The sequence below is a fragment of the Eublepharis macularius genome, chromosome 18, assembly GCF_028583425.1.
Source record: "Eublepharis macularius isolate TG4126 chromosome 18, MPM_Emac_v1.0, whole genome shotgun sequence".
In the NCBI taxonomy this organism is placed as follows: domain Eukaryota; kingdom Metazoa; phylum Chordata; class Lepidosauria; order Squamata; family Eublepharidae; genus Eublepharis; species Eublepharis macularius.
This window is the reverse complement of record NC_072807.1, coordinates 16,837,030-16,855,924: the sequence shown is the minus strand read 5'-3', so window position 1 is coordinate 16,855,924 and position 18,895 is coordinate 16,837,030. Positions and strand designations below refer to the sequence as shown.

Here is an 18,895-nt window from a genome sequence, read left to right as displayed (position 1 = left end):
TTTGTCATGAAGTTTTGTATTTTTAAAAGAACCTGTTTTCAAATAAACCAATTTTCCCCTTAAAAACACATCGGTCTTTGCATTCTTGAGCCAAATAAGGTAGCACCATCCCCCCACTACACTGTTCAGATCTTTAATGCTAAACCGTATAGTTTTGCCTTGGGACTTGGTGGTGGTAGTAGGACTTCCGTATTTCCATGCTAATTCTTGTGGGTAAGAAAAAAATTAACTGAAATTTTATTCAAAAGCTTTATTCCAATAGCAAGGCAGTTTTACAAAAATGAATGTTTCAGTCACAAATGAAGTTACTAACTGGCAAAAAGATATAAAAAAGAAAAGGCAATATTGGCACATCAACATAGGTTTGTTTGTTTTTTTTTAGATAGTCCATCAAAGGATAAATGAACCTCCAGAGAAGTTGCCCATGATATATACATACACATATACACACACACACACAGGGACACACAAATTGTATGCATATAAAAAAAATAGTCTCTTTAAGAATACACTCGTAAAGGCTTTGGTAGCAAAAGTTTGTCTTCAATTTTTTAAAACAAGTCTTCCAAAGTTACATCTATAATCATCCAAATTTAAACAAGGATAGCCTGGTATAGTGATGTAAGCAAGTGTTTGTACCTTTATTTCGTTTAATGTAATTGGTGTTAAGGATACAATTCTAACTCATCGGTTAAATAGTAAGGAAGAGGCAGACTGGAAAGATGCAACTGCCTAGGAAGACTGCAAGAGAAGACTTTCTGGATGAAGTGAGGCCACAAATGCGAAGGCTACTATGCCTGTTCTTGGTCACTGCTGGCTTGGAGATTGGCTTTCTGGACTTCAAGTTCTTCTGCACTGACCATGGAGGGATCAATTGCAGCATATCTGGTACCGTGGAACTGCAGTAAGTGTATCTGGCAGAGAGAAAAACAGGTGAAATAGATCTCACGCTCCCCACAAACCATGAGATTCCATCAAAGGATTCACCTTGATGGGCATGAACCGAGACTCTCTGCCCCGAGTCATCTCTAGAAGCCAAGACCAACTTGCACTCCCGATTCAGTACTATAGCTGCACCACAGGAAGTACATGTCATGTTCTAGGAAGACGCAGGCCTCTCTCCCAGACCACTCCCCAATTGTATAGAAGAGCAGCACAGTCTAGAAGCACAGCTGTGCCCAGCGGAATGTGTTCAAGCAGCCTTGTCACCAACAACCAGGAACATTGGGAGATGTCACCAGCTCTATGGACTACACTTTGCTATTATTCCTTAGTGAGAGTAGGGAGAAATCGGCATCCGATTTAAAAAAAAAATCTTTCTTGCCACTCAAAGTTAATCAATTACAGCACTGAAACCTTCTCACTTGAACCCTTTCATATAACAGGGCACTGCGGGGTAGCAGTTAAGACCGCTGGATGAAACCTGCTGCAGGTTCAGATCCTCATTCTGCATTAAAGCTTCCTTCGCAACAGTGGGCCAGTCAGGCACTCAGCCTAACCCACCTTGCAGGGCTGTTTTGAGGATAAAATGAGGAAGTGAGAACCAAGTTTGCTGCCCTAATTTCCTTACAGGATGAGCAAGATAAACACGAGAAGAAGGGGGAAGAGAAAGACGCACACAAGCTGCAGGCCAGAAGTGAGAATGGGGGGAGGGGCTTGTAATGGTTTTATTCAACCAGTACTGCATCGCTAATGCAATGCTCATCTTTGAGCATCACCCCTTTTCCCTGAAAAGTCAAGCAAAGCACTGGCTATCTAGCCAACTGCTGAAAGACGACGAGAAGACAGAGAGACTTACTTGGACATAGAGATTGACCTCGGCACTTCTGCAGAGATACGGGAAGTTGCCTCCCGTCTTGAGGTGGGCCCTCCTGGCGTTGGGATACAGCTTATACATTTCTTCCTTTGCTTCAGTTGAAAGGGCACTCTGGTCAAAGACCTGGAAGACAAGCAGCCAGTTTGGTCCTCCTGATCTTCTGTATATATTTCTAGGCATGTTCTCCAACAAGGAAGAACAAGCTTGGAGACCTCCCTGATGATCTGGACAGGATGGACCCCATTCATATGCAGGGCTGACATTTTGTGGCTACAGTAAGTTAAGTTGGAAGGGTGTAAAGCCCCTGGGCTGAGAAGGGTGTGCCTGTCCTTAGGGGGTTGCTCCTGCTAGAGGACCGCCTATGGGCTAATAATAGCCAAGCCTGATCTAAGCCTTTCTCTGCACTAGCTTGAGGTGTTTTACCAACATAACCCAGACTGAATCTCTCTCTGGCTGGAGGGACACCATCTTGGATACTGATGCTACACAGCTCAGCAAACAGCATCCATAAAAGTCAGCTCTTATAATAGATTTGGCAGACATGAACTAACTCTTAACAGTCTCTAGTATCACCAAGTCATTCAGCATCTCATAACTGAAGAAACAGAACACACGTGGTGGCACTGAACAGAATGGCATAATCTTTCTAGGTCTTATCCATGTTTCTAATAAGACCTCAAGCCGTCCTTGTTATCCTAAGCTCAGCAGGTGCTCTTCCCCTTGATCTTACCAAACAGCTGAATGAGAGATTACGTACGTCCATGATAGTTACAGGAATGTCTCTGATTTTGTGAGGTTCCACATATGAATTCTGGCAATTGAGGGTAAGTCTTGAGGCAAGCTCGCTTTGACCCAGGCTTTCCAACTGTCAGAAAATGAGGAAGGAAGAAAAAGACAGATTTATTCCGTTTAATACGTAAAGAGAATTTACTCATGCAATCAACTTTCTTATTCAACGTATTAAATGCCTTTTAGAACCCACACACACAAATCATTCATTTATTTGACATCTAGGAAACTTTACCCTATCAACCATGAAATCAATTCCATCAGCCATTTCTGGATCTACAGGGCCAGAAGCGAAGTTCCCAAGTACAATTTTCTTCAGCATAAAGGCAGGCATTAGCCAAAAGCTGAAAAGATAAAAGAGAAATGTAAGATAATGCGGAGGCTGAGGATGGACGTTTCTTCTATCTACTCAAGATGCGTTGGCTTGTCATGTAAAGTATTATGTACAAACATTAAAAGGCACACACTGAAAGCTGAGTTAGCAAGGACTGTTGGCTATTTGTATTAACATGGCTTTATTCCTATTAAAATGCAGGAAAATATCTCTACTTCTAAAAGCCAATTCTAAAAAAGCAAAAGGGTTCTTGGCAAAAAAAGGAACCCTCCTATGGCTAAGGCAATGTTGCCATGTGCTTTCCTGATACAAGGATCACAGGCAGACATCAAATAGATTTTATTGCATCCAACACTGCTACCAAAACCGCCCCCCCAACCCTGTATTTCACCTGTTTGCTGTCCATGTCTGGTTGAAGATTGATGTGTCACTGAAAGAATTGCACAGAATCAGAGACTGCACTCTGGGCGATTTATGGGTATATTCAGCAAATTTCTGGGCAAGGAAGCCTCCCAAAGATGCGCCAAATAGGTGAACCTAATTTTAAGACAGAGGTACTTTCTTAATGTTTAAGAATAGTAATATTTAGCATTTATAATATTCCTTTTGAGTAACTGAAGTGCTTCACATACATTTATCTTGTAAAGTCTCAAAACAGCCCTGTAGCATAGGGCCACATGTGAACATGTGAAATACTAAGACAACCTAGAGAGTTCATAGCAGAGATGATATATGTGGGGGAATTCCCAATCTATATCTCTGGCTGCAATCCTAAACATGCTTACTAGGAAGGAACATTGAACTCAGTGGGACTTACTTCTGAGTAAACAAACTTAAGACTGAAATGCTAGTCATCTGCCTCACAATATTTGTACAGAACAAATCAACAGGTCTCTAGGTAAGCTGATTCCCTCTCCAACCACTTGACTTTAAACATAACAAATTACTGCTGTTGAAACATTTTCCCTACAACAATAAAAGTGGGGACAAAAATGTTGACATTTGGTCATTTATTCTTATAGACACAATTTACGCAAGCTATCGTTCAACAATTGTGCATTTTCAAGACTACATTGCCAGAGCCCCATTATGGTTAAGATTGAGCAATTTCTAATCAGAAGCAGAAATCTAAAGAAGGAACTTAAAGGGGTCCTGAAAGCAAGGACAAAATTAATTAAAAATAACCAGGCAGGCACTAGTGGTTTTCCTGTTTTGGAGCACTTAGTGTTATTCTGAATAAACTCGATGCTTTTTACCTAACATTTCTATTGAAAGCACAGGCTATTTGTCAATCTCAGGGCACTAACTTTATCCAGCTGTAGATGATCTAATAATTTTCTGAATCCATCGCAGAACTCAAAAATATCCCAGTAAACTGGATACTGCAACTAAAATAAGTAAGAAAAGAGCAGGTTAGCAAAATGGAAAGGAAGATTCAAGTGTAACTTTCCCCCCCACCTCTAATTTTGCGTCTGCACCTTCTGGTATTTGCATAAGTAATAATTTAGGAGTCAACAAGCAACTTGAAGTATACCTTTGCATCTTAAATGGGGGCACACCCATCCTGGATTGCAACATGTCATAATATAAGTTCCACCGAAACCCCTTCATTCCTTAAGCACAAAATTTCTGGTCGGGGCTGGGCTTCATTTTTGCCCACTGGCCCCTAAAACACTTCAAGGCAACCAAAACAGTCTTCCTTATTCAAGTTTCCCTGTTGGCCTCCACGCATGATTTTCAGAATGATTTTCTAAGAACTACCTAAAAAAACTCAGCTACATTCTGCATTCCTGGTCTGCCCTATCCCAAGGGCTTGGTGCCTATTCTGTATGTATCAGAAGCTCTGGACTTCAAAAGTCAGCCCTAATAATGCCATGCACATGTTCCAAACTCTGCTCAACTTTAAGTGAGCAATGGAAAGAGCTTTGAAATTCTAAGGGAGTTCTAAGAGTCTTTTTCCTATATGAAAGTTGGAGGGGAGTGGGGATGTATCTATCAATCTTAAATCATTCCAAGCCAAGACATCTATACATTTCAGCCTACTTAATTCTAGATTGTGTCTGTTTATTTCTGCAATCCCCACCTCTTTTTCCTACCAGTTAAAGGTGGCTGGTATCATCCTACTCTGCAACAAAATAAGGCTAACTCAGACCCTAGTTATTGTAGAGTTTCTGCACAAACTATACAGAGTTGGCCATCAGCTATCCTGACAACTATGGGGGCAAATGCCTGAACACCAATATTAAATGCCATCTGAAGACATTTAAGATCAAAATCTAAGGTTTGCTTAAAACTCAGCTTGCTTTTTAAATCATGCAATGAGAGAACATTCTAAACTGGGATAGGCTTAATGTGCAAAAACCCCACATTTACTTGTGAAGATGTTGCTATGCCAGCAAAAAGGGGAGGGGGGAGATGAGGCAGGCAGCTGCATGGCTTATGCCTGTCACGTTCTCTCATGCCAGTGGCCCCACTGATTCTGCTTGTGCCCAGAGGCTTGACTCTGTTGCCTGTGTGCTGAGCAAGAGTGTAGCATACCAGGGCTGCTAACCCCTATTCTGAGCCCACTACAGAAAGATTCAAAAAGTCTAGAATAGCTCATGTGGCTTTAATAACAAACAACAAACCGGTTGTAGGATCTTGCCCTTTGAGCCTGTTTCAGGAAAATACTCACAGCAATGACTCTGTAGCCCCATCCAGACAAGGCTAAGATCTGCTGAAAGAACACATCCGCTGTGCCACTGACCGGTGGGAGAAATATAAGGGGGCACCTGATACTGCGAGGTCCCGCATCATACAGTGACCAAACTTTACTGTCGTCATCATCTACTATAATCTGGAAGATAATGTAGAACATGTTGAGTGACCTTAATCTGGCAGTGGCTAGTTTTGAGACAAGCGGTCTTAATTTTGGCAATATGCCACACAGCATGCATGCTATGTTCTCCTTGAAGCAAGCCTGCCTCGTATTTCCCTCTCAAAAGAGCCTTGCATGGAGGCTGGCTGCTCAGGAAGGTCTCTGGACAATCAGGCAAAAAACAAAGGCCTGCATCTAGAGTTCCTTTCCACATTTCTGTTTAAACCAGATTATCCTGACACCAAAGCACCACATCACAGGCATGCATCTAGACTGTGGCTTAGAACATAATAAAAATCTGAAAAGTACAAGATCTAGAATGTAGCAACTTCAACACAGATCTCAGCGCATTGTGGAGAGTTAACAAAGCAGCAATTGCCATATTAAGCAAAAAAGAGAAGTGGCAAGGTATTGCAATTTCACAACCTCATAGCCGTATCAATGCAGTCTTTGAAACACAGTTCATGATTTTTCCCCCCTTTCATGTGTTAAGATACCAACATTCTGCCCTCAAAAGGTGCCAACAATTTGCATAGCCACCCACAGAGGCAGACATTCAAGATATCAAAAAGCTGCATCCATTCCAGATAATCATTTAGATCCTGCCACAGAATGGCGGAAGAGAAGTTTTGCTTAACACAGCTCCATCTGCACAAGAGCTACTGAAAGATCAAGCACTGATTTTTCATTTTCAATCAATATTGCTGTGTACAAAGTATTTTTGATGCAGCCATTGCAGTCCAATTCAGAGGGGTGATATGATTTAATAACTGAAGGTTATTATTGAGGCGTATGTGCCAAAATATACCTTGTGCTGCACCTTGCGCAAGTGGAAATGCAAGATGGGGTATAGCCAAGTTGGCTTAGCACAGGGGATACATGTGATGACTTCCTCGTGCTTATGCTCACGCAAGAGCTCTTGTGTGAGAGGAAATGTTCCATGGGACCCAATGCATTCTCTGATTACTGTTCTCTGCAAGCAGTGTAACACTTTTAATGTAATCTCAGCTCGCAGCTGCTGCTGTTTCACTTTCCAGCCTACATGTATCTGCAGGCAGAACTGCAGTTGTGAAATCGAATCAGTTTTCTTTTTAAACCTGAAACCAGTTTCATAACTAAAGCTGAACACTGTACACTATTTGTGCATAATCCCTTAACATCTTTTAAGATTCCTTGTTATAAATCAAGGTTCACAAAATTATCAGATATCAATTTCAGATTGAAAAAAGCATTAACATGATTTTCTTCTCCCTACTCTATATACCCACACTGACCGTTTTGTTTTTTAAATGGTCGTAATAGTTAAATGCACTCCGAGGAAAGATCATGTGTGCCTGAGGTCTGAATGCAGGCAAGGAGACCAATCATGTGAGCATCGAGACTTTCTACTTTGGAGCCAATCCAATTCTTAGATAATAGATATAAGAAAACTGCAGATGTTTAAGGCATCACAGCCTCTCTCTGCCCCCAAATTGCCTCAGTCATGAGACCAACACTACATTTTGGGGTGGGAGAGAATGCCGGATCAGATCAGAGAGACATACAGCTGACTAGCAATTGTAGACTGAACAAGGAAACTGTAAGACGCTACTAAATGAAATCTAGCAGAACGCCAAGGGGTGCAATTTAGATAAGAAAATAGCTTGCTAATGAATGCAGTGTTCTTATATGTATATCCACAATGGATAGTAGCTAGCTTTGATTAAAAGAGCAGCAAAAATAATTTTCCATTGATAAAATTTGTTTTCTGAATTCATTCTGAAGCACAATTTTAAAAAAGAAATGAGTTGCAAAAACAACATTAACCACTTTGTTCTTATTAACTATTCTGAAGTGAAATCTGTCTGCCTGCACTTTATCCAGATAAGCACAGTGGAATACATCCCATTTTGTAGAACAATCCAGTAGCTGAACAGGAAAAGTATTTATTCTCAGTTATGTAACATGAATAGGAACAAATAAAAGGTGAAATCCTCATCCTCTTCTGAAGCAAATGGCATAACACACTTTAAATAAAAGCGATTGGGAAGAAAAACTTGGGCACAGTCTACACAAAATCCTCCTTTATTCATCCCATGTCAATATAGCTGGCAACAGCAGCAGAAGTTCTCTTGTAACCTCTCCGTTGACTCTGGAAGGAAAGCACTCACAAATCCTTAGTGGCTGGCTAGTCAGCTGCAGTTTACAAAAGATGTAATTGAGGGAACACGTGAAAAAAAAAATCACATGCTGCTAGAACTTTCTGTTCAATTTTTTTTAAAAAAAATATGCACCCATAAAATCCTAAAGATGGCTACGTTCCAGAAATCCAACACCAACAGAAACACTGAACATTCTTCATTTTTCTTGGCACACTAACAGAATCAAGAACATTTAGCTGAGAACCATCTACGGAAGAGAAGCACTAAACAGTAGTTTGAAAGCGGATACACTTAACAGGAAACATATGTATACCCCCACATTTGTCATGTAAAAAAAAAAAATCTCCAAGACTTTCGCCTGTACTTTTCACACAGCAGATGCGCATTCACTATTTCACAACAGCACACGAAAAGGCCAAACCTTTGGAACAGAGGACATGGGAAGATCTCACAAAGTAACAACGCTCATCTCTGCCCAGCAAATGCAGCTGTCTAAATTGTACCAGAACTTTACAAGGATGACAACTCTTAATAGAATCATCCTGCTGAAGCCTTCCTCCATGTTAGAAAACACTGCCTTCTCCCACGCCTTACAAGAGAAAAGAATCAAGCAACTCACAGTGTCTTGTAGCACCAACCAAACATAAAAAGGTGCTTTCATTCACTTGGAAAGGATCAGTCAATTGAAAGCACTCTGTCGCAAGCGTCTTGTCACTTTATAGAAAATACAATGTTGGCAACGCACCAGTTTACAAGCCACAAAGCTTGGATTATGAATTTGCAAAGTGTGCTAATGGCACCAGACGCTGAAGAGGCCCATAACATCCTGCATCTCTAGACTTTGGCTTCCCAGACTCTCCCACTAAGGAAGACCTGAAAGATTTTACCAAACTGGCAGTTCACATATAATTAGCCTTACCAGAAAGCTTGGTATAGAACTAATAGGGCCATGGATTCCTCACCTTCTAGTTTCTTAAAAGCGGGGAGGGGTTTGCTTTCATATTAGATTAGGCCTACAGCAGCTCTCAAGACCATCCCATGGCTCTGTGTCTTGCTGTGTGTTAACGTACTCTTTAATGAGGACTGGCACAACTCACACAAGCCTGTGCATGTTATGACCCACAGTGAAGCCTGCTAGAAGACAGTTTGGCATAAACTGTGCAGGTCTCGTCCCCTTTGGAAACTTCAGAGGCCACCAAAATAAAATGAAAACAGTGCTTCTCCTTTAGGCCTGCAACTGTCAACATGAAAAACCACCTATTTTTAATCATCCATTCTTAATGAAAAATCCTCACTATCTGAGCTGGAATTTGACTTGAGCAAAGCAAGTAACTTGCATGCTTACAAAAAGCACCACTGTATCGTCTTAACTCCATGTAAGGAGGTGAACAATTATAAAGTGTGGTGGGTGTCTCTTAAACAGAAGCCATGTGCAGAAAAGAGATTTAAGTTTAGAGAAAGTATTCTCATCATATTTGTGGAAGGAAGAAGCTCAGATCTAGCTGGGACATCAAAAGCAAGTCAGCTCCTGGTTTAAGTAGTAAGAAGCAGACAGATCAAGATTAAGAGAGCAGCACTTGGGCTATAATAGTCCTAAAGCCCCTGCAGACCATGGCATTCACTCCCCCTCTTCATTCCAGGTGCACAAATCAGAGATACATTCAACCCAGAGCTCAAAGTCCAGCTCACTGCTCATATGACCAATCCATTTAAGCACCTTATTATAGCATTCCTGGAGCGGATGAACAAGACCCAGAAGAACAGAGACTGGCATGGAAGGGACCGCACAACTAATCAGGATTGAAGTACTGAATGGCCAGCTATTCCAGAGCTTATCCCACAACCAGTGGGGATATTTAAAACAGCATAAGTCATTGTCATCTATGACCCATCCTCAAGTTATAATGAAGGCCAGAAAGTTGTGAGTGGCAGCCCATACCATCACATGGTTTCTCATGACTCTCCCTCGTGTTGAAGTTGTTCACAGTATTTAAAAGGTTTGCTTTTGCCCTCATCTGGATCAGAGGTGAGCATAGCCCATAATGTGCCTACCAAAGTTTTTTCTGGGACAAGCACCACCTTCCAAAACAAGGTCAGTGGGCAAATGTAGCCGCTGAGTCAGACAATGACTACCCAGTGCAGCTATTTACCACAGGGGACTCTTTCAGCTAGATAACCAAAGGACAAAAGATGGTTCGTATCTCAACACTGTTGCTGAGGTCCAGTCCCTCCTCCTCCCCCCCCCCCCACTGCTACACAAGAGGTTTTTGCAAGAGTACAATTCAGGCTGATCAGCAAGTCCTTTAAAAAGCCAGGACTTCATGACAGAACAAAACACAACACAGGGAAGATGAGCATGCAATCATTCGAGGGTATGAAAGAAGAATATTACTGTCAGTTGTGAATGCGGCTGTGTGATTTGCTCCTATTCTGGACATGGTCAACTTAATCTCCCACCAACATACCAGCTCAACACAGGTCTCACAACATTATCTGCCTCTGTGCTACACACAAGTTTTTACACACATGGCTTTTTCAAAGGATTGTACATGACATTCTACATGACATGGCAGGCAAATAAAAGCAGAGAAACCACAGACATAGTTCAGGTCTTTAACACATAATAGGAATGTACAGAACCTGGATATCTGGAGATCTGGAATAATTTCTCCAGCCCTGGCATCTTGCTTTTTGTGCTCCCAATTTACAGCTAAAGGGCTGATACAGTACCTCTGCAAACTCTGTTGTATAGTTGCCCAAATGGTGGATGAGTGTTGGGCGGGGTGGGGCTGAAATGGACCTACCTTTTTAAGAGGAACTGTGCTTCTAAACCAGTTATAGTCCGGAGAGACTTTAATCTCTCCCATGATGGAGAGAGGAGCCCGAGGTAAGGAAAACCTGAAACATACAAGGTGGAACATTTCAGACAAAGGGGGCCAGTTTTAATGGAAACATTATGTAGGCAGGGGACCCTTTCTAAGTAAATTTGCATTAAGTTCTCAGATACTGCTTTCTGTAAATACCACTGTGCTAGCAATGAGTTGAAAAATGCAAGAAAAATTGTTTCATGTGCATATTGCAGTTAGTGTTTTTCTTTCATTTTGGTCATAATCCCACATTGATCCCTTAAGTAAGGAACGGAGCAGATTCAGCCATATATATGCCATGCTGATAACAGTCATTCTAATAGCTCAGGTTTGTTTTGACCTACCTCCTCTTTAGAGCTCACAGCAATAACTGCTTGGCCTTCCTATGACCCAACACTGTAAAGAAGGATGCTTAACACTGAACTAAAGATTCCCTCTACAAATACTGTTTTCCTGATTCATGAACCATCCAAATCAAAGGCAGGAGCCCTAAAAACTTTGTACTTTTTGCTGTGCTACAGAATATACTGATGTACTGTTCAGTCACAACAGAAGCCAAAAAGATACCATGACACCGAACTGAAATAGGATCTGCAAGGAACAGACCAAAACACTCTTTCCTTCCTCATTTGTTTTATTCTTTCTTTCTTTTATACTTTGCCTTTTTCCTTGAGAGCAAAGATGGATTACACGATTAGAAAACAAGTGAGGAACCTGCAAGGGCTTGAGCAAGGCATCTCATCTCCCCCTCTTCTACTATGTCCTCTTTTCCTTCCCTGAAAGCCCCCCACAGCCTCTCCCCTTTTCCTGCTTCCTTTTCTACTTCCCACCTTCCAGCCAACCTACCTTTATCTGCCTGCCTGTCCACCCACCATCTTCAGCCTCATCCTGTGAAAATTCTGGCTGAGTTTTGCAGAGCCAGCCATGGCCAGGCCCAGGTGGGGAGTGTGGAACCTGCAAGGACTTGCAGGAGATGCCTCAGTTTCCTGGTATCCTCTGCCCCACACTACTTCCTCTTTCCTTCCTCCTGGGAACTTCCATATCCTCAGCTTTCTCTGCTTCCTTCTCTCCATCCCACCCACCACCTACCTTTTATCTGCCTCCCATCTTGGCTGTATTTATTACTTCATTTATACCCTGCCTTTGGGACCTGCTTCTTCCCTCAAAGGCCAGTTTTTTGTAGTGGTTAAGAGGTTTAGTGTAGTGGTTAAAAGCGCAGGACTCTAATCTGGAGAACCGGGTTTGATTCCCTGCTCCTCCCTTTGAAGCCAGCTGGGTGACCTTGGGTCAGTTACAGCTTCTAGGAGCTCTCTCACTGCCCCACCCACCTCACAGGGTATTTTGTTGTGGGGATAATAACAACAACTTTGCAAACCGCTCTGAGTGGGCGTTAAGTTGTCCTGAAGAGTGGTATATAAATCGAACGCTGTTATTGTTGTTGTTAAAACAGTCATGGAAAGGGCCTTGCCTCCACCCCCCTGCCTTACAAAAACCAAGGCCTGAAGACTCGCTGGCAGTATTATGTGGTTGCCTAACAACAGCCCCTGAGGGCATTCATTACTTACAGCTACAGGTGCAGCTTCTATTATGGGGGGGAGATTAATCCTCCTTTTTTAGATTTCAGATTTTTCAGGTTTGTAGAATGATCTGTCTTGTCTGTTCAAGTATCTTCAAATATGGCCAGGTTGAAAAGTAAATATACTGATGATGATGCAAAAGAGGCAACAAGATTGGTTACGCAAATATAGAAGAATGAAGTAAATGGTATAATACATTCCATAAACCAAGCAACAGAAGAGGGTCTCAAGTTTTCCTCAAACATTAAAACTGCAGTCATGTTCCCTTTATAAAAAGCACCCTCGTGAACTATTCCTGTTCTCATTTTTCAGCTCTCCTGAACAACAGTTTCATACAGCATCAGGTGCTGCCAGATTATCTATCCGGCCCCTGGCTATACACTTACCCTCAAGCCTTGTTTCCAAGATGCCAAATACCACCTCTGCACAAACTACAACTCTCTTGTAGCCCAGGATCACAAGACCCAAAATGACAACAACTATTTTTGGGGTTACAGATCTCTGCACTCTCACATGACCCTTTTTAAGGAACCATGACTGCTTTAATAAAATACACAACACATACATCAGTCCTCAAGGATGCAGAGTTACCAGCCCTAGATTTTGGAGATGGTTCTTGAGATCCGTAGGACAAAGACTCATCCACCTCCTCTGCCATCCCACCACCTCAAACTCCTACACTGACCTCTCCTTAGGATTTTTAGAGTTACAGTTCCATCTCTGCATTCTTATTTGGGCTGCAATATTGAAAGAACAAATCAGATTAACCAGAGATAGCCCTTCCATTTATCAAAATGTTAACTGATTAAAAATCTGATGCCTGATTAAAATTATTTCAATATAAGCATTTACAAAAACCTGTAGACTGCACCTTCAAAGAGGCACTCACACCATCTCTCTCATATATGAGGGAATGCCTCTTCCTAGACGGTATCCGCAATGGTGATACAGAAATGTCTGCATGCCCCAAAAAATCAAAGTATTGTTTTTTTCCCTACAGAAACATATTATTCATATGCTAATTTATGCAGTTTAAGATCAACAAATTGACTACAAATCAAACAATAAATCATAGTATTCTTTTTTTAAAAAATCTGGCAGCAGCTCTAGTTGTCACACAGGATTCCATAGCCACAAAATAACCTGTAAACTCATATTATGTCGCATGGCAGCATCTACATACATGGTGCTTCACAGAGTAACATGAACAAAAGCAGATCACCATCCCAAGAGTTTGCAGTTTAAACACAGCAGACAGGACAACAATGTGGAATGGGAGAGAAAGGACCAGAAGGAGATATACAGCCGCAGGCACATGTACTTTGGCTTTTGTGCCAGAAGCAAATAAGGGCAAAAATTTACCTAAAGACTTCATATGAGAGATAGCAACATGTGGTTGTGATACTCAAATTAGGTACAATCCCTAAAAAAGATTTTTAAAAACAGGAAACTTTTTGTCCAGTAATATATAAAGGTGAATCGCAATTGATACAACAGGCATCAAATTAACCTGAATCATGGTAGACAGGCACACATATCCAGTGTCTTCCACCTTGAGTAACACTGTGTGGAATAAGCACATATCTGAGGACACCTTGCCTCCAGCTGGAAGGTGGGGTAACAGCCAGGTCCCCCCTCCAAGAAACCTGGATCCGGATTCCATCTGAGAATCTCTTCCCCAAGGAAGATTTTGCACTGAACTTGTATTAAGCTTGGATTTCTGTGACAGCTAATTAAGGAGGCCAACCAGTGGCAGAAAAGCAAGACCAAAGGAGACACATGATGCTGCCTTCTACTGAGTCAGACCTTTGGTCTGTCAAAGTTAGTACTATTCTGACTGGCAAGTGGATCTCCAGGTTCTCAGATCTTTCCCACCTTTAGCATGCAACATGCCATAAACATATTATAAAGGAAGATTTTAACCACACGAAGGTGCCTTATACCAAGTCAGCTTCTTGGTCTAAGGTCAGTATTGTCTCCTCTAACTGGCTGCTGCTCTCCAGAGTCTCGGATGGAGGTCTTCTACATCAACTACTACTGCAGATGCTGAACACTGGACTTGGGACCTATCTGCATTATAAGTAGATGCTCTACCACGGAGCCACAGTACCTCCAAAATAAATAGTAACAGCACTATCCTAAGCAACTTACATTGATCAAAGCCCAGTGACTCCCACAGACTCAGAAGGGTGCAACTGTTTAGGAATGCACCATCAACAAATTATTCCAGAGGAGCAACGGTGTTAAGACTGTTGCAGCAAACAAACAAAGAACACCACGGCAGCATACATACTAAACAAACATTTCATCCCAATGTTTCAGACTAAAGCCAACGGGTTCCCAAGGATCCACTCCGCCACACCCAAAGAAGGTGGCTGGTCACCCCTTCAGGGATCCTCACAGCACCCAAAGAAGCAGGCTCCCCAAAGCTCACACTGGAATAAGCACCATTAAGTACTGCAAGGTGCCAGTGGACTTTTGTTTTGTTTTGCTACAACAGACTATTGCAAAACAATAGAAAAGAGCAAGACTCTGATAGCAGTCCAATAGGATTAACCGAATTTGTGGTAGGGTATGAGCTTTCATGAGTCACAACCCACTTCTTCAGATACCTAAATACCCAGATAATTGAAGAAGTGAGCTGTGACGAAAGCTCAGACTATACCACAAATTTGGTTAGTCTTATAGGTGCTACTGGACTTTTGGTATCTGGAGAGGTGAGCTGTGACTCACGAAAGCTCATACCTTACCACAAATTTGGTTAGTTTTAAAGGAGCTACTGAACTTTTGGGATCTGGAGAGACAAGCTGTGACTCACGAAAGCTCATACCTTACCACAAATTTGATTAGTTTTATAGGAGCTACTGGACTCTTGTCCTTTTCTACCACTACACTAGTATGGCTACCCATCTTGATCTATCACAAAACAGACTGTTTTGTTTTGCCCTCACACTCCTCTGGAATTTCAGCGTAGAAAAAAAGGTGTTTAAAATGTGTCAAGTCTTGAAGGAACCAACAAACACCAATGAATAACTGGGGAAGAAAATGGTCCAAGGAGACAAACAAGCCAGACCTTCTCCTTCTTTACGACTGCTGCACATTTTAAAGTTGCCCCCTAGCCTTGGGACCCTCCCCAACACAGATTTTAAAAATGACAAAAAGCCCCTCCCTTGACAGCCCCTTTATACCTTTTAGAGCCCCCAAAGCACCAGCCAGAAGGGGGCAACTTTCCTCCCCACAAGCCCCGGGACAGACAGCCCCCCCCCATAGTTTTCATGGCCCGCCCCCAAGAAGAAAAGACGAATGTCTTCAGCAGGGGGATTCCTCCAGCCTCTCCCTTCAGGCGCCCCCCTCCTCACCAAGCCTTCTTCGGTCGGGGGGGGGACCCCAAGGAAAGGGGAGGCTCAGCGGCTCCCCTCCTCCCCACCACCTCAGTGGTACCTTCCCAACGGCCGCTTCCAACCGCCGCTTCCTCGTCTCGCGGCACGCTGGCCCCGCCCGCGCGCTCTGCCCCTCGCGTGGGCGGGAGCTAAAGGCCCGCCCGCCAATCGGGATACGGTCCTCGACCCCCTGGGGGCGGGGACCGAGGGCCGCCATGGCTACCGAGGCGGAAGAAAAGAGGGTGCCTCGGTTGGGGTCACGTGATCTTCCTTTGGCGGAATGGGAACAAAGCAAGAGACAGGCGTGGGAAGGGAAAAGAGGCGGCCCGGGAGGGGTTTTTGCTGCTGGGCTGGAGTTTCTAGTCCTCCGCGTTTCGGAGGCGTTGTAGGATAAATAACTTGGTGGTACTCGTGGTGCTTTAAAGATTTGAGGGAACTGGCTTGAATCTTACATTGTCATCCATTATAATCCATGCGTATATATAAGCAGGGTTATACAATGTAGGGAGTATAGAGATAATACAGTTAAATTCACAGGCAGACGGGAAAATAGTTTAGCAGTAATCAGCAAAAGTAGGCAAACTGCTTTTGTGCGTGGTTTCTGTACTTTCTTTGCTAGTATTTGAATTTTATATCATTATATTCCCCTTCCCCACTCCCTGCATAGGTGGGGTTTTTTTTCTGTAGTGCATGGCCTTGCTCCAACTTTCCCCCCTCTTCTCTTTGTGCTCGCCTAACGTCGTCCCATTACACGCATCTGCTTTTAAAAAAAACCTCTTAATCTTTAAACTACCGCAAGACTCCTGCTTATATCCTCACCTTGTTAATAAAAATAAGCTCCTATTGTATTCCGTGAGAGGTTGCCATATCTCAGGGTTTGATCAGAATACACTGAGAAATCCCAGATTGTAGATATGTTGCAACCAAAACAACAAACTGTCTCTTTAAATAAATGTCACACATCATATAACTCGGTGTAGTTAAAAGCTGTCAAATTTACTGTGGCATAAATTGTCACACCCACACAGATTGGATCATTTATTCTTGTGTGTGGACCTTGTTTTTGTCTGCTCTACAACATACAGTTACACACTTACCCCTTAGAATGTGGGACCTTCTGGTCTTTCTTTGCTCTCAAAATTCACAATAATATATTTCCATCCTATAATTAATCGATTCCCGGGAACGCTAATGATCAGACAACTGGCAGTGCCATCCCAGCACAGTTTCACCATTCTAACTTGTTACCCTGTTGTCTTCAATGGACTTAAGAGGGCTTAACTCCGCTTGGGACTGCACTTTAAATCCCACCAATATACCCATAAAATAAGTATCTCCCCAACTGAAACCACAATAAAGTAAATGACAGTAGATAAAAGGTTAAACAGCTTAACTTTTTTTAAAAAAACCTTTGAAATGTTTGTTTATTTTCATTTACATCATTTATAGTACACTGTTCTCCCCAATGGGGATCCAAAGCAGCTAACATCATTCTCTCCTCCATTTTATCATCACAACAACCATGTGAGGTAGGCTAGGCTGAGAGTGTGGCTTCCCCAAAGTCACCTAGCAAACTTCGATGGAACAGCAGAGATTCAAACCTGGGTCTCCCAAGTCTGAGACTATCCATTATACCACACTGACTCGGTTAGTGTTGCAAACAGAAAATAAGAGGAGCTACTCCAAAAAGAGGCTAAAAGACCCAGTTCACACCAATTGAAGTATGTTGCATTATTATGATGCAAAGCAAAAACGAAAGCACCATCCAATAAATAATCCAGTCAGGGTAAGGCATGCATCTCTTCCTGACTGCTGATGCATTGGCAGAGTAAGATGAAAAAATGTGTATAAATGTGTATAATATGTATAAATACCTGAAGAAGGACATGTAACTTTTTGTAGTGAGCTAGCTACTTCCACTAAGTATAAAGCCCATGTTTGATAGCGTCAAATCTGCATATTGCCTGCCTCATTGTTTTAGAATACAATGAATCAGTATATACCAAATTCCCTTATTCTGCATCGGAACAACAGGTGACAGTGGACAAATGGAGGACAGTGGATAAAATGGAGGACAGGAGAATGCTGTAAGCTGCTTGGGTTCTCCATTGGAGAGGAAGGCATGGTATAAATGAACTAAACTCAGATGGCAGGTTATTTTCTGCTGGCCCATACCCTCCAACAGGCTCTTCTGCAGGCACCGTGCCCACCCCCAGCTCCTCCTTCAACCCCCTTTGCCTCCACAAGCGTCAGCATTGCCAACACCAGAATGAGTAATTCCGAGAGACTGGAGATGGAGCCTGAGGATGATGAGATTTGGGAAGGGGAGGAATTTACGTGGGTTATAATGGTGTAGAGTCCATGCTACAAATTGGCCATTTTCTCCACGGGAACTGATCACTGTCATGTGGAGGTCAGTTGTAATTCTGGGAGGCCTCCATTGTCTGCCTTTGCACTGTGACCCTGGATGTCCGTGGTGGTCTCCTACCCAAGTAGTAGCCAAGGTCATTCAGGTCAGGGTAATTTTTTTAAAAAAATTAAAATTTACTTACATGTTAATCTTTCATTTTGTTGCTTCCTAGGAAAAGATAAAACAGCCAGAAATTTAGGTCATTATGTTTATGTGTATGCAATACAATCTGTGGTTGACTTCCCATAACAAAATTATGTTGTGTGACTGCAAACTTTATACTACAGTCCTAACAGTGCAGTCGTGAATGGAATGCAACTCTATCTGGATGGCACTATAAAGACAGTTACACTGTTCTGAGCCCACTGACTTAGATGTAACTCCATTTAGGATCACACTGGTACTTACATGCAGTTTTTTCTAGAAATCGTTTTTTGGTTTCTATAAAAAGGCAATTGGTTTAATCTGCAACACACAGCAGAGCTGTTTTAGACAGGTGTGATTTTTCTTTCTTACCTGTGACTCCTGGATTCTTGCTGCCACCCATAGGAGAAGGCTGGTACATACTCTGTGTGAAATGGTAGACATTAACAAAGACGACTTTTCATGTAGCTGAGATCTAATGCTAGTAGGATACAAGGAGGGAACTAGGATTTTGTGGGGGTGGGGGAGTTATGGGGTTTATTGTATTTTGTATGTTTTTAATTTTGGAATTGTAAGCCCC

At 42.4% G+C, this 18,895-nt stretch overlaps 1 protein-coding gene across 4 annotated transcripts; it reads right to left on the bottom strand.

Annotated features, from left to right (window-relative positions):
- Nucleotides 1-241: 241 nt before the first annotated feature.
- On the bottom strand, nucleotides 242-18,328 carry SPG21 (SPG21 abhydrolase domain containing, maspardin). 4 transcript variants are annotated; one of them, XM_055002229.1, is made up of 10 exons: nucleotides 15,741-15,864; nucleotides 12,370-12,505; nucleotides 10,742-10,835; nucleotides 5,614-5,775; nucleotides 4,247-4,327; nucleotides 3,331-3,476; nucleotides 2,841-2,949; nucleotides 2,574-2,681; nucleotides 1,799-1,939; nucleotides 242-914 (listed from the first exon to the last, which is right to left on the bottom strand). In XM_055002229.1, the coding sequence occupies exons 3-10, from the start codon at nucleotides 10,802-10,804 to the stop codon at nucleotides 792-794; spliced, it is 933 nt and encodes a 310-aa protein (XP_054858204.1). In that variant the 5' UTR covers nucleotides 10,805-10,835; nucleotides 12,370-12,505; nucleotides 15,741-15,864; the 3' UTR covers nucleotides 242-791. The 4 variants fall into 4 exon arrangements, with proteins under 4 accessions (XP_054858204.1, XP_054858201.1, XP_054858202.1 ...); XM_055002226.1 differs by lacking the exons at nucleotides 12,370-12,505; nucleotides 15,741-15,864 and adding an exon at nucleotides 18,314-18,328; XM_055002227.1 differs by lacking the exon at nucleotides 12,370-12,505 and having other exon boundaries at nucleotides 15,823-15,894.
- Between the last annotated feature and the right edge of the window lie 567 nt (nucleotides 18,329-18,895).

Bases quoted from the DNA above. Each gene is read 5' to 3' on its own strand.
- SPG21 (XM_055002226.1), bottom strand. The intron at 5,776-10,741 runs GTAGGTCCATTT...ATTATCTTCCAG, and splicing joins GCACAGTTCCTCTTAAAAAG to ATTATAGTAGATGATGACGA. The intron at 2,682-2,840 runs GTAAAGTTTCCT...ATTTTCTGACAG, and splicing joins TTGATTTCATGGTTGATAGG to TTGGAAAGCCTGGGTCAAAG.